The sequence below is a fragment of the Hypanus sabinus genome, chromosome 25, assembly GCF_030144855.1.
Source record: "Hypanus sabinus isolate sHypSab1 chromosome 25, sHypSab1.hap1, whole genome shotgun sequence".
Taxonomy (NCBI): domain Eukaryota; kingdom Metazoa; phylum Chordata; class Chondrichthyes; order Myliobatiformes; family Dasyatidae; genus Hypanus; species Hypanus sabinus.
In genome coordinates, this window is record NC_082730.1 from 29,244,808 (window position 1) to 29,260,607 (window position 15,800).

General features: G+C 39.7%; 1 protein-coding gene across 1 annotated transcript in view; it reads right to left on the reverse strand.

Annotated features, from left to right (window-relative positions):
* The window catches only part of LOC132381139 (copine-8-like), a 660,843-nt gene that overhangs the window by 231,128 nt on the left and 413,915 nt on the right, over positions 1-15,800 (reverse strand). Inside the window, exon 12 of the mRNA XM_059950410.1 lies at positions 7,777-7,852. Within this exon, the coding sequence (XP_059806393.1) occupies positions 7,777-7,852 (76 nt within the window). The remainder of the gene's footprint in view (positions 1-7,776; positions 7,853-15,800) is intronic.

The following is a 15,800-nucleotide window of genomic DNA, read 5'->3' on the forward strand; positions in this document are numbered from 1 at the left end:
GTTAGTTATTTAAATATGGCATTCATAAAATCTCCATCAATTTTAAACTTACAAGGATAAGCCCCCATTGCTTAATTGCTTTCTGAGAAGGAGAAATTGAATAATGGTTATGAACAATTTTCCTGCCAATAACTCAATAATTATTGGTTTAATTATTGGACTTAACTTTCTCTTGGAAGATTAATGGGGAACTAAATCTGGAAATGCAATAACATTAAAGTTATTAGAAGATTAGGAGTGAGGTGCCATCTTATAAAAACTATTGTGCAAAAAGCAGTGATTTATCATTTGTGTAGTAATTATCCTTCAGTACCAAGCAAATTTTCATATTAATAAAGGAAGGTGATATTCACAAGTTCTTATATTTCAGCAACTTCTGGGCTTTTAAATTTAGAATAAGTATATTTAAAAACAAAAGTACAGTACTAGTCTAATTTTGGATCACATAGGAGGTCCAAAGCGCTCACCATTTTAACAAAGTAAATTGCACTGCAAATTTCCTGGGTTCGTATGTGCATTGTTAAACAAAAAGGTCAGGATGTTGCAGTCTAGTATTACAGTACTGTATTTCTACAGACTCCATGAAACTTGAAGCTTGATATAAGGTATTTAGAAATAAATCATACATGCGGTTAGCCATACAACCAGTCAGAACAATGGTACACTCAAGTGCCAGTGAATTTTAAAATTTTTAACTATTGATAAATATTTTTAACACTGAAAATTTTACTTCAGTTGCTTCAGACCTGCAGATATTAATCATTGTTGGAAATTTTTAAAACTCTTACTTTTTCTTTCTCTTTGCATTACTCTTCTGTCTGCTTTAACTTGCCTTTAGTCCTATAATATCACAATGAATTGTAATTTAAGGTAACAACTCAGTGTAACTGAGTGAGGAGATTTCACGATGATTTATTTTCTGTCCCATTTACTTAGTGTCATAGATTCCCAATGGAGCCTGAATAATCATGTTACCATACAAAAGGCCACAGGAAATCAGCAGAGAGCCATCACCGAGCACATGTACAAGAAGTGCTGATGCAAGAAAGCAGTGTCCATCATCAATGACTCCAACGTTCAGGCCATGCTACCTTAGGTCTCACATCATGAGGAGCATTTATCGGCTCTTGGATTGTATTTATTAGAATATAGAAGAATGAGAGGGGATCTCATAGAAACATTTTGAACATTGAAAGGGTTGGACAGAGTAGATGTGGAAAGGCTGTTTCCCTTGATGGGTGAGTCCAGGACAAGAGGTCACAGTCTTAGAATTAGAGGGTACCCATTTAAACAGAGATGAGGAGCAATTTTTTTTGGCCAGAGGGTCGTGGATTTATGGAATTCATTGCTACATACAGCTGTGGAGGCCCAATCATTGAAGGTTTTTAAGGAGGAGATTGACAGGTATCTGATTAGTCAGGGTATCAAGGTATATGGGAAAAAAGCCGGAAATTGGAACTAGACGGGAGAATAGTTTAGCTCATGGTGGAGTGGCGGAGCAGACTTGATGGGCCAAATGGCCTACTTTGCTCCTTTGTCTTGTGATCTTGTGACCATCAGGTTGAAGAACAATTATTATCCCTCAACCATCAGGCTCCTGAACCGGAGTGGATAACGTCACATACCCCAACCCTGAACTGATTCCTCAACCTATCAGCTCACTTTCAAGGACTCTACAACTTATATATTTAGTTTTATCTACCTACATATCCGTTTCTTTATTTATTATTTTTCCATATATGCACAGTTTGTCTTCTTTTGCAGATTGGTTGTTTGTCTGTGTTTGTGTGTAGATTTTCATTGATTTTATTGTGTTTCTTGGTCCACAAGAAAATGTATATAGTGACATGTATGCATTTTGAAAATAAATTTACTTGGAAATTTGAATTTTGAAGCAAAAGAAACAGAGAAGATTATCCTTTCATTGCTATATCTGGTCTATCTTGTTACATTTTCTCACATTATTTCAGGGACATACAATTCCAAAACTATTTTTCATATATATTCTCTTAAGTAACAGTTCCATAAAATCAGAAGCTGTTTTTCAAGTTTTAGCTACTTTCTCACCATTGACACCTTTTGCCCCCTCGGAGAAATGAACTTCTACTGAATCATACTTTAATATGAAAACCTGCTAATATACTACAGTACGCCCCTTATGTACAACTCAATTTTTCAGTGAACCTTTGCCAATCCCTGTGTCCAATCCAGAGCACTTCACAAAATTCATGTGAAAAGAAATGGATTGTTAAAATGATGGTTTAACTCTCAATGTGAGCAAAGAAACTCAATCAGCAGAGGATAAATGGTGTCTTCTCAGCAATTGGATTGTAGTAGAAGCTTGGAGGCTAGATAGGATTGATTGAAAAACTCTCAAGTCCATAAAAATATGTTCTTAATAGCACCCAGCATCCTGTTTTTCAAGAAGAAAGCTATCGAGTTGTAAAACAGATGCTATTTCACAGAAATTCACAGAAGATGCATCTGCAAATTTCCAAGCAAAACTATATTTATATGCTTATCGAAATTCATCATAAGAATCTATATGTTATAGAATATACCTTCTTAAAATAAAATTTATTCAAGTGCCTGTCTTCTGGATCATGTTTTTTGTAACTCTTTGATGAAAATTATGAAATGGTTCCTTTGGATTTGCTGATATTTATGACTTGCTAAATTTACCTATTGTTTCCAAACCGCTGTTTATTTCAATGTTTATTCTTTTAAAAAATAATCCATGTCACGTACATTGATTCAAGGGAAATCAGTTTTCTTTGTTTAATTAATATTTGATTTATATTTAAATACTTAAATGCATCTGGTAAAGATGGCATCAAGCTGTGATCTCTGTCGAGGTCATAGCTCAGTCTTAGTTATACAAAGTGTATTTTAGGTTCATAAAGATGGTTTTGGGGACAGAGATGGTTTTGGTGAGGGAGCAGTTAAGGATCAGGTTAGCATTTATTGACAGGGATATAAGGGAGTAAGAGGGCATGTCTGAGTCTAGACCTCTGCTCCACGTGAGGTCTAGTTCAATCCCAGGCATGGTTGAAGTCCTCATCCAGAGTCCTCATTCTTTCCTTTTCAAATCTTTTTATTATTATCATCATCCAAAATAACAAGAGTTGGTTAACTCTTCTTCGATTTGTGCTAGTCATTCACCGATTCAATTTAAAATTGTACATCATTACTATATGACGAAGGAGAGATTGTCTAAAATCTTTCCTAATATTGATAGTAATTGTGATAGATGTAAAACTCAGACAGCTACACTGACGCACATGTTTCGGTCTTGTTCTATACTGGAACAGTTTTGGAAGTCAGTTTTTTCTACAATTTCTAAAGCACTTGAAATTATATTTACAACCTAACAAATTAACTGTGCTCTTTGGAATAATTCCTCAAAATATCCACAGTATTTCTTTGCCTGACCAACATGTTATTGTGTTTGTTACATTGATAGCTAGGAGCGCCATTCTGTTGAAGTGGAAGGATACGTCAGGGTCATCATTCTGGTGAGTCTTGGGGTCGATATCAAAGGTTGATTGGAAGTCTGGAAGTTAAGGCCTGATGGCCAGAGCCCTGGGTCAGTACGGCCACTAGAGTAGTCTGTGAATCCCCGAGTTCGCTGGAGGCTGGAGACCCAAAGGCCTGCCCTGGGGTTGGAAGACTGAGTGTGTTCATGCGTGTGTGGGTGGCCAAATGGGAAGGAGCTAAGGAGCTTGTTTTGCTGTTATTGTTTTGTTGCTGTTGTTGTTGTTGCTTGTGCTGTTATGCAAACAAGATAGGGACACTATATTGGTGCTGAAATGAGTGGCGACACTTATTGGCTGCCTCTAGCACATCCTTGGGTTGGTTGTTATTGCAAATGACACATTCCACTATATAAATGAACCGGAATCTACAAATCACCAATCCTGGCAGCTTAGTCCATGTTCCACCATCCTATGGAGCTTAGTAAAATAGAGGGCTATAGGTAAGCCTAGTAAATTCGAAGGTAGGGACATGTCCGGCACAACTTTGTGGGCTGAAGGGCCTGTATTGTGCTGTGGGTTTTCTATGTTTCTATTTCAGAGGCTTTACTCTCTCTGCTGGCTTGGAACTTCTTTAACATTTGCATACATGATCATTGATATGAAGAACACACATTTCTGTAACAACTAACTCGTCTAACCAATGCCACCGACACAACAAAACAAAATCAAATAGGATCCTCTGGGTATGGGGAGTTGAAATGGGCAGATGTGGTGAGAGAGAAAGTGAAAGGGAAAGTTTAAGTTTATTGTCACCTGACTACTCATACAGTAAACAATCAAATGAAACAACGCTCCTCTAGACCGAAGTGCACCCACACACCATATAAAGCAAAATAAAACCATAAATAAGTTAATAAAAACAATGGAAAAATGCATGTAGTTCTCAGCACAGGTAAACAGTAAACTCCTAGTGATGGGACCTTAGAGGTGGCAGGATATTCACTAGTCTCATAGTCTGAGAGTAGAAGCTGTTACCCAGTCTGGCAGTCCTAGTCCTGACACCCCTGTACGTCCTTCCTTATGGTAGTGAGTCAGAGATATTGTGGGATGGATGGCAGGTATCTTCAACAATGCTTTGAGCCCTTCATCTGCAATGCTCCCAGTGAGTGTCACAAATAACCGAGGAGGGAGAACCCAGTGATCATCCAGGTGCTTGTTACTATCCTCTGCTGGGCCTTGTGGTCTGATGCCTTGCATCAGTAACACACAACGATGCAGCCGGACAACACACTCACAATGGTGGTCCTGTAAAAGGTTGTTAGAATAGGGGTGGGAAGCCTTGCATGCCTCCATCTTCTCAGAAGATGTAGATGCTGCTGTGCCTTCTTGACTAATGGGGTGGTGTTGTGGGTCCTGGTTAGATCGATCACTGTGTGCGCAACAAAGAAATTTGTGCCCTTCACTCTCTCTCCACAGCAAAGCCACTGATGTGCAAATGAGAGTAGTTGATTTGCGCCTTCCTGAAGTCCACGATCCTCTCTTTCGTTTGGTCCATGATGAGACGCAGGATAGCTGTTCTCACATCATTTCACAAGCCTCTCTACCTCCTAGCTGTACGCCAACTTATCATTGTTGCTGATGAGGCCAACTACTATTGTAACATCGGCGAACTTGTTGATGCGGTTTGAGCTGGATCCAGCAGCACAGTTGTGAGTCAGCAACGTGAGCAGCAACAGAATGAGCACCCAACCCTGTGGACATCAGTGCTCAGCGTGGTGGAGCTTGAGATGTTGCTGCCAACTCAGACTGACTGGGGTCCCTCCGTCAAGGAGTCAAAGAAGCAGTTACATAAAGGGGTATCGAGTCCCAAAGAAGATCGTTTTCCCACACCAGCCTCTGAGGGATGCAAGAATAATATAAGACGAATGTAGTCTAAATGTAAGTCAGAACAAAGAGTGAACTCAAGCAATTTTGAATGTTGGTCTGAGCAGTGAAATTCACAATCCCTGCATAAATAAATATAAAGAGATCACCAGATAGAGTACATAATCCTTGACAAGGAAAAAAATAAGACTGTATAATTAAATCTATTAGTTTCCTTTCGCGCACAGCAATCTCTAAAGTTTACAGAGAACACTGCTAGAAACAAAACACATCCAGTGAGCGGCAGTTCTGTGGGCAAAAATAGCTTATTAATGAGAGAGGAGTATGGTCAAACCAGTTCAAGCTAACTGGAAGGCAACAGTAACTCAGATACCCACATATTACAACAGTGGTGTGCAGAAGAGCACCTCTGAATGCACAACACATCAAACCTTGTAGTCAACAGGCTACAGCAGAAACCACAAACATACGTTCAGTGGTCACCTTAATAGATATAGATACAGGAGGTACCTAATAAAGTGGCCACACAGCCAATCTGCAATTTTAGCATTGATGTCATCTCATTTATTTTAAAATCAATTATGCACTTCACTAAAATAATGAATAAACATTATTCTAGGATTCTAAGCATTTATTCATCAACATTTTCCATTATTGTTTCTTAATTCACTTTCACTCATCAAAAGAATGCAGGTCAAAGGAAGTTATACTGAATTGTATGGTGCTAAAAATGACCCCAAGAACTCTTCGATCCTTGAAGGCAATGCAAGTTGGTCTAAAGAACTAGAGCACTGAACTATGAATAGAGCGATTGAGGCTCTTCATGTTGGAAGTAAAAGACCCATGCAGAAAAAAAATCAAAGTTCAAAGTTCATATATGTCACTAAATACAAACCTGAGATTCATTATAGTAAAGGCAAATGAATAATACTTCAAAGTAAGTCTCAGCAGAGGAAATTCATAATTCATACAAGCTGAGGTCACTGTTTGATATGTCTTGATGAACTATTGGAATAAAAGCCTCATTAAAGAGCAACTGAGAGATTTTACTCTGGATGCACGAGCTGAATGGAATAGCAAGTGGTGAAGATCTGGATCTCACTTTTAAGTGGAAAAAGAATCAGTTAGGAAATTAGGCGTGCACTTGAAATAAAATAACTTACAAAGCAATAGGAAATTGAGACTAGATGAATTGATTTATATGGGATTTGTGTGGACTTGACAAGTCAAATGGTGCTTCCTATGCTGTAATCTTTCTGTGATTCTTTGCAGATACAATTCCAAACATTTACTCTCCTCTTATCCTTTTCAGTAATTTGGCCTATTCACTGCCAACAAACAAATGACCTACTATAAATGAAATAATTAAATACTAGTCACTTTGATTGTATTCTTTAATGTTAACCTCACACATATGCTACTCACCTTTGCTAGTTCACAGTGGAATTCCCATTTCTCTTTAACTCCATTGACCATTCAAATGCATAGAGATTTGATTTTCAGATCTGCCTACCACACACTGTCACACAATCTGTTCTACCCACTATTTCACTCCCTCCTACCGATGAGAAATCTGGCTAATAATGATCCTATTAACACTTGGCATTTTTCAACATATTAATTGCACATGTCAGAATAATTTGCTTGTGTTTATCTATCCTGCAAATTTAGTCAATTTATTTTATACACTGTTCACATACATAGATGTGAATACGGGGAGAAGGCAGGAGAGTGGGGCTGAGAGGAAAACTGGATCAGCCATGATGAAATGGTGGAGCAGACTTGATGGCACAAATGGCCTAATTCTGCTCCTATGTGTTATGGTCTTATGACAGATTTATATACAAAAGTGTTAGGCACATATATATGGCTAGAATGCTCAAGACTTTTGCACAGTGCTGTATTTGTCAACGTGGAGCGGAGAGCGAGCTTGTAAATCTGGCGGGAGCAAAGGATGTTGGGAATGTTGAGGGTGGAGCACAGCGGGAGGGGTGGCAGAGAAGGAGTGACAGAGGCAATGGTCAGCATGGGTGTAGACACGCCCAACCCTGAGACACTAGGTAAGGCCATTTGATTCCAAACAACTGGTTTATTGGTCATTATAGAATGTCTCTCTGGTGTTTCCCACTCACTCCCATCTCCCTTTCTGTTTCCCAACCATAAGTCCCCTCTCCCTACCGCCTTCCCACTCTCAATCCTCAATGGAAACCCATTCAGAATCAGGTTTATCATTACTCACATATGTCTTTTTTTTTTGCGGCAGCAGTACAGCGCAAAACATTATATTACTACATACTGTGCAAAATCCTTAGGCACTTATGCAAAAGAGGAATTATATTTCAATATAATGTAAATATAAAATGCGTGCATTTCTAAAGAGTTGCATTAAGTACTAAGACTAGCAGAGTGTGCTTACCTCATAAACATTGAATTGGCTCTGTCCTCTAGCAAGTTCCCGAAAGCTTGTTGTAAATTCACCAATGAAGTCATGGCTGTAATCACAAAAAGACAAATTCATCTCCATCCCAGGAGTAAACAACAGCATTGTAATAAATGAAACCTTGCTTCACAATGCTTCAAGTCAACATATCAATTCCTTTACCATGAAGTTGAGTACGGTGTACAAGAATAATTAATGAATCACAGTAAGACGTTCAATATTAATTCATTAACCCTTCAATTACAAACTTTGCACAACCTGATGGATAATTTTCATTTCCCTCATCCCTTGCAGTTATTTGCTTGTAGTTTATACCAAAGCATTTGTAAATAAATCACAACATGGTGACAAACTGCTTTGAATGAAAGCAGGTTTTGGATAGAAGAGAAAATGAGAGTGCATAAGCATTTAAAATGGGAACATAGGTAAACTGCATTATCAATAGACATGGTTACAATACAATGGACAGATGCTCCTATGGACAGAAGCGTTTTCTATTTTCTTGAAACAGTGTACTTTCTTGATGAAAGCACTCCTGCATATTATTTAAGTGAGTAATCAAAGTCAATGCGGCAATTGAACAGGGAAAGCAGTTATGCGTCACAACAATCCAACCAACATATGGTAAAATAACCATGCAGAGCCTCTGTGAGAAAATCTAAATTAGAATAGTGAATCCGATATTAAACCAGGAAAAAAAAACAAAAGTAAATAAGCAAGCAGAGAAGGTGAAAGGAGAACATGGAAGAATAAAGTTGGAAAAAGCTTTGGGAAAATATTTTTAAACAGTATCTGAAGAAACAAATTTGTGCATCTTTAAAAGACAGAGCAATTGAATGTCAATATTAAAGGCATTAATGCAGATATACAGAGACTAAAATGGACAAGTTGTAATTTTCTGTGGCAACTTAAGTTTGTACCCCTGCTGCAAACGCAGGAACTTCCAGCTGTTTAATACTAATCAGTTGTGAACCAGAGAACATGATGGTACGGTTATAGAGGAACAATATGTATTTGACAGCAAACTATACATTTTCTTAAGCAAAATGCTGTAGATACTCAAAGCTTTAAAAGTTCCACAATACCAAAAGAGAGAAAAATAATGCTTATGTTTTAGGTCAGTGGAAGTTCGAGCCGATCTTTCAGTAGTTAACTGCCATTGATCTGACGTTTAACTGTTTCTTGTTCCACAGGTGAAGATCAGATTAAATATAAAGATTAGCCTTATTTTTCACATGTACATCAAAACATATGGTAAAATGTACTGTTTACATCAAATCAAATCAGTGATAAATATTGGCATGCTTCCGGCACTGATGTTACACACCCACAACTCACTAACTTTAACCATACGTCTTTGGAATGTGGGAGGAAACTGGAGCACCCAAAGGAAATCCAAGCAGTCACAGGGAGAACGTACAAACTCCTTACAGACAGCAGTGGGAATCAAATCCTGATCTTACTGCTGGTGCCGTAAAGCATTGCGCCTGCTACTACTCTGCCCACTGCCAAGCTTGCCGAGAGCTTTTATTATCTCTGGACTTCTTCTTTCAACCACACGACTGGCCTCATCTGAAGTAAGTTCATGATTTGTATCTAAATAAATGCAAGCGTTGTCAGACTTGCTGTAATTTTAGCAATAACTTCTGGCACCAAACAGCTTCAAGAATTTATATATGTGTAAACCATGCATCCAATAATTACTCAAAAATGTCAGGGAAAAGAGAAAAATATATTTTTATGCAACTGCTATTGAATCATAATTTAAAATCTGAATTTCCTAATTTATGCAGCAGTGTTCAGAGATTTATGTATCAGTTTTGTCTTATCTTAGGAACTGCTCATTTTTATAATTTCATCTTGCCAAAATCTAATAGATTTTTGTAACATCATTAACCTACCAAGCCTGCCATCTGTTTACTGGTTATGCTTCCCGATCTAAATAATATCCTGCAGGGTGTTACATAATAAGAGCTTGATCTTCACACTATGCTTCGTCTCAATGTCTTGTAATAAGTTCCAATCTGATCCGGCTGTGAAAATTCAGTTCAATGAATGTCATAAAGTATATTCAGCTATCTCCCAATCTGTGCAGTCGGTTCCCATCATACACTGGTATATAATATACTGGGCTATTTTTATTCTCTGTTATCTCCACTCACAGATGGATTTGACTATTCAGTTTGTTCACCTGACATAAATACAACTGTTAATTCAGAATCAGAATCAGGTTTATTATCACCGTCATGTGTTGTGAAATTTGTGAACTTAACAGCAGCAGTACAGTGCAAAACAGAAAGAAAAAAAAGGAAATCAATTACACTAAGTATATATAAGGATATTAAATAGATTCAAAATATTGCAAAACAGAAATAATACATATTTTTAAAAAGTGAGATAGTGTTCATGAGTTCAATGTCCATTTAGAAATCAGATGGCTGAAGGGAAGAAGCTGTGTGTGCCTTCAGGCTTCTGTACCTTCTTCCTAAAGGCAGCAATGAGAAAAGGGCATGTCCTGGGTGATGGGGATCCTTAAGAATGGATGCCGCCTTTCTGAGGCACCTCTCCTTGAGTATGTCTTGGAATTTACGGAGACTCGTACCTAAAATAGAGCTAATTTTTTAAAACTGTCTGTAGCTTCTTTCAATCCTGTGCAGCAGCATCTCCATACCAGACAGTGACACAGCCTATCAGAATGCTCTCCATGGTACATCTATGGAAACTTTTGAGTGCTTTAGGTGACAAGCCAAATCTCTTCAAGCCCCTGATGAAATGTAACCGCTGTCTTGCCTTCTTTATAGTAGCATCAGTGTGTTGGGACCAGGTTAGATCCTCAGAGATCCTGACACTCAGGAACTTCCTGGATTTTGGAAACACTTCCAACTTAATGTCATAAAATCATAGAGTTATTGAACACTATAGCACAAAAATTGGCCCCTCAGCTCACCTAGACTATACTGAACCATTAATCTGTCCAGTCCCATTCACCTGCTCCCTAAACATAGCCCACCATCCTTCTCCCATCCATGTACCTATCCCAATTTCTCTTAAAGAGATGAAATCAACCCCTCTTCCACCACTTGTGCAGGCATTCCACAATCTCACCACCCTGAGACTAAAGTTCTCCCTCAAGTTTCCCTTAGACATTTCACCTTTCACCCTTAACCCATGACCTCTAGTTGTAATCTCATCTAATCTCAGTGGTAAAACCCTGCTTACATTTACCCCATCTATACCCTGCATAATTTTGCATACCTCCATCAAATCCCCCTTCAATCTTCTACATTCTAGGAATCAAATCTTAACCTATTTTACCTTTCCCTATAACTCAGGCCCTCAAGTCCCAGCTACTTCTTCAGAAATTTCCTCTACACTCTTTCAATCTCATTTACATCATTTCTTTAGGCAAGTGATCAAAACTGGCCACATTACTCCAAATTAGATCTCACCAACATCTTATACAATTTCAACAGAACTGCCCAACTCCAATACTCAATACCAGACATCCCACCCTGCAAAATCTTATTCCAGGGAGGTAGCACCACCACTTCTGCCTCCCCCCGCAACCTCATATCCCCCCCACCCCAGTCAACCTCCAAGGGTGTATATATACAGGACATTTTATTATGAAAGAACACAATAATCTATTTGATCACATATTGAAACTAGTCACACACACACATTCCTTGTTGAGTATTTTGTTGGCAGTCTCAATGCTAATAGCTAAATGCCAATGCAAATAGCTTTTCTGTTTCTTTTGCAACAGAACTGGTGGACAATGATAGAGAGAGAGAGAGAGGTTGACTGTAAAGCCCGCCCACAGAGAAAACTGATAGGTCTACTTAGCACAAAGAGAGACCAATCAGGATGCTCTCTCTGTCACTCGTTCTCTCTCTCTCTCTCTCTCTCTCTCTCTCTGTCTCTCTCTCTCTCGCTCACTCTCAAAAACATCAATTTCCTGGATATTGTATATAATTTGGGGGCGTCAGGGAGCTACTATCAATATGCGGGAGAGTCCAGGAACTTCCGGGAGAGGTGAGATGTCTGCAATACATTGATTTATGAAGGCCAATGTGCTAAAAATTTTCTTTACAACCCTATCTACCTGTGAAAGCATTGTCAAAGATTTACTGATCTGTATTCCCAGATCCCTCACTTTTACTGCTCTCCTCAGAGCCCTACCACTCACCATGTAAGACCTACTCTACTTAGTCATCCACACCTGTCTGCATTAAATTCAATCTGCCATTTCTCAGTCCAGTTTTCTAGCTGGTTCAGACCCTGCTATAAGCTTTAGTAGTCTTTCTCCCTGTCCACTACACCCCAATCTTGGTGTCATTCGCAAATTTGTTGATCCAGCTTATTATCTAGACAGTTCATATAGATGACAAACAAGTACAACTACAAAACAGCTACAGACCCTGCACCGATACCTGTGCCACACACTAGCAGGCTCCCAGTCAGAGCGGTAACCACCTACTACCACTCTTTGGCTTCTTCCTCAAAGCCATTTTACTACCTTATCTATAACGCCAAAATACCAATCCTTCTTGACCAACAGAACCTTGCAGAACCTTGTTAAAAGCCGTGCTAAAGTCCAGTCAAAATGAGGAAAGTTAAAATCACCTACTATCACATTTTTCTATTTCCTGCAACAGTCTGCGATCGCTCTATAAATTTGCTCCTCTAAATCCTACGGACAGTTGGGTGGCCTATAATAAAATCCCATTAATGTGGTCATTCATTTTTTTATTCTTCACTAGATGAGCTTTCCAGTCTGAGCACTTTTTCCCTGACAAGTAATGCCACCCCTTCCCTTTAAATCCCTTCCACTCTATCACGTTTAAAACAATGGAACCCCAGAACACTGAGCTGCCAGTCCTACACATCCTGCAACCAAATCTCACTAATGGCTACAGTGACATAATTCCACTTGCCGATCCATATCTTAAGCTCATACACCTTTCATTGAAACGTACACAGCTCAGAACATTAGTCGCACCATCCTCATTCTTTTGATTCCTGACTTTGCATGTAGGCTTAACAACATCTTTCTTCACAACCACTCCACTAAACTTTTTTGGTGCACTGTAACTCTAGTTTAAACCCCCCCCCCCTCCATTGCATGACTAGCAAACCTTCCAACTAGGATTTTAGTCCCCCTCTAGTTCTGGTGCAAACCATCCCTTACGTACAGGTCTCACTTTCCCTGGAAGTGAGCACAATGATACTAAAAATCTGAAGCCTTCCCTCCTCCATCAACGCTCATGTTTAACTGTAGGATCTTGCTACTTCAGACCTCACGAGCACACGGCACAGGTAGCAATGTTGAGGACACTTTTCACTTAGCACCTAACATCCTCAACTCACTTTGAAGGACCTTGTCATCCATCCCATCAATACCATTCATAACGATATGGCCTACGACCTCTGTCTGCTCATTCTCTCGCTTACGAACGCAAGAGGCTTGATTCAAGATGTTCCTAACCCCCAGTCCCTGTAAGGCAACAAACAACCTAGGAATCTTGTTTTTTGTCCACTGAACCTCCTTTCTGTTTGTCCAAGCAACAAATCCCCTATAACTACAGCTTGCCTCTTCTCCCCCCTTCCCTTCTGAGCCACAAAGCCAGACACTTTGCTAGAGACTTGAATGCTGTGGCTTTTTTTCTGCTAGGTCACCACCCCCAACAGTATCCAAAGCAATAAATCAATATACTTATTGTTGAGGGGTACGGTTCTCATGTGTACTCTGTACTGGTTATCTGGCTCCTTAGCCCTGTTGACTGTCACCCAGTTGTATGTATCCTGCACCTTGGGTATAACTGCCTGGCTGTATGTCCTGTCTAACAACCCCCTCCCCCAACTTCTTAAATGATCCAGAGTTCATCCATTTCCAGCTCCATCTCCTTAACGCGGTTTGCTAAAGCAGCAGCTCGATGGACTTCTTGCAGGTGAAGTCACCAGGGACAATGGAGGTCTCCCTACCTTCCCTCTATGGTGAACTACATATACCTGTCTGGACACCCCCCCCCCCCCCCAACTTGCTGACTGCTCCTGTGGCTCCTCCCACAGACTGTGGCTCCTCCCACAGACCCCGGTATAAAGGCGATTGGGGACTCCACCCCGGCCTCAGTCTCCAGGATGCAGTGTGGTGGTCAATTGCTGCTTGTGCTTTCTTCCAGCCAATAAAAGCCTATATCTCGCCTCACGTCTCCAAGAGTTATTGATGGTGCATCACCCTCGTCCCGCAGGAGGAGCATTCCACTATTCTGTCTGGTATCCCCACTGCTCTAAATGTGCAATCAGAAAGAAACAAAGACTAAATTACAAAAAGGAAATCCAACTGCTGCCTACACCTCACGTTGCTGCTGTCTTGATGAGCCAAGTCCTCAGCTCCGCACTCCAAACCTGGCCATTCCCACAATGGCTTAAATTTAACTTCTTTTATTGGTCCTTGCAAGTGCCTAATTATGCACAATGCAATGTTTCCTTGGGAATTGTGGCGAGTAACAAGCGCTGACTGTCTCTCTCTCCCTCTACACAATGCAGTGTCTCCTCGGGACTGTGGTCCGCAAAGGGTTTCAACTCCCCCTGCCCACTTCTTTTAAACTCTCTTGCTGTGTATATGTCAGTAATATTGTAAATACAGTGTTTGATTAAGCAATCCTTGTTTATTAATTAATTTATTATGGTTATATTACATGAGTGGCATATATCATCACACCAATTTGTCACATGTACGTGCTTCGCTTGAAGTAAAAACAAAAGTATTTGAGACCCGCTCTCCTGGGCTCCCGTCTTCTTCGTTTCAATTAGCTTTATGTTTTAGAGTTACAAAACATAACATCTCTCTCCCTCTCCCCTGTGTGCCTTGGGACTGTGGCACACAAAATGTGCTGACTGCCCCGTTCGCTCCTTTTAAACTCTCTCTTCCTCTATGCAATCCGGTGTCTCCTCAGGACGGGGGCAAGCAAAATGTTAAAAATGCTTTGCAAAATGTCAAATTAAAAAGAGTTTCCCTGAATATAGTGAACGTATATTAATACTGTACCGTGTGCATGATGACGTATGCCATTCACATACATATAACCATAATGAATTATTTAAATAACGAATGCTTAATAAAACAATATGTAAAATTTTAAACATAAATGCCCAAGAACGAAACCGCTGAAACAGCTTTTGATATAAAATAACTGAATTCTTTAGCTTCAAGAAAAATAGAACATGGTCTGAAAACAAAATTGTGTATCATGAAATCATAGTATTTATATATTCATAAGCACAGAACTGGACTCTTCAGCTCAGTACATCCACGCTGATCAAAATGTCTGTCTGAGCTAGGCCTATTTGCTCACGTTTGGCCCATATTCGTCTCAGAATCAGAACCTTATGTCAAGAAATCTATTGTTTTGCAACAGCAGTACAGTACAAGATTACAAATTATAAATTATAATAAGAAATATGATTAATAAATACATGATTTAATGTTCCTTATCCATCCAGAAATCTGACGGTGGAGGGGAGAAAGTTGTCCCAAATATCCGTCTCTTTGATTTGCTGCATCTGCTCTCAAATGGTAGTAATAAGAAGAGAGCATGTCCTGGGTGATGGGGTTCTTTAATGATGGATTGTGCCTTTTTTGAGGCATCCCCTTATGAAGAGTGTTGGGGAAGCTAGTGCCCATGAGATGTTTATACTAAAGAAACTCAAACTGATCACTCTTTCCACTGCTAACCCCTGGATGAGGACGGGTGTATGTTCCCAGGTCTTTCCTTCAGGAAGGACACAATCAATTCTCTGGTCTTTCTGATGCAGAGTGCAAGGTTGTTCTTGCAACACCACTCAGCCGGCCCATCTTTCTCATGCTTCCTCGTCACAGGAGATTTGCCAGTAGCAGTTGTGTCATCAGCATGTTTATAGATGGCTTTGAGCTGTGCCAGGCTGCACAGTGATGGGTGTAGAGCGCGTAGAGCATCAGGCTAAGCATGCATCCTTGA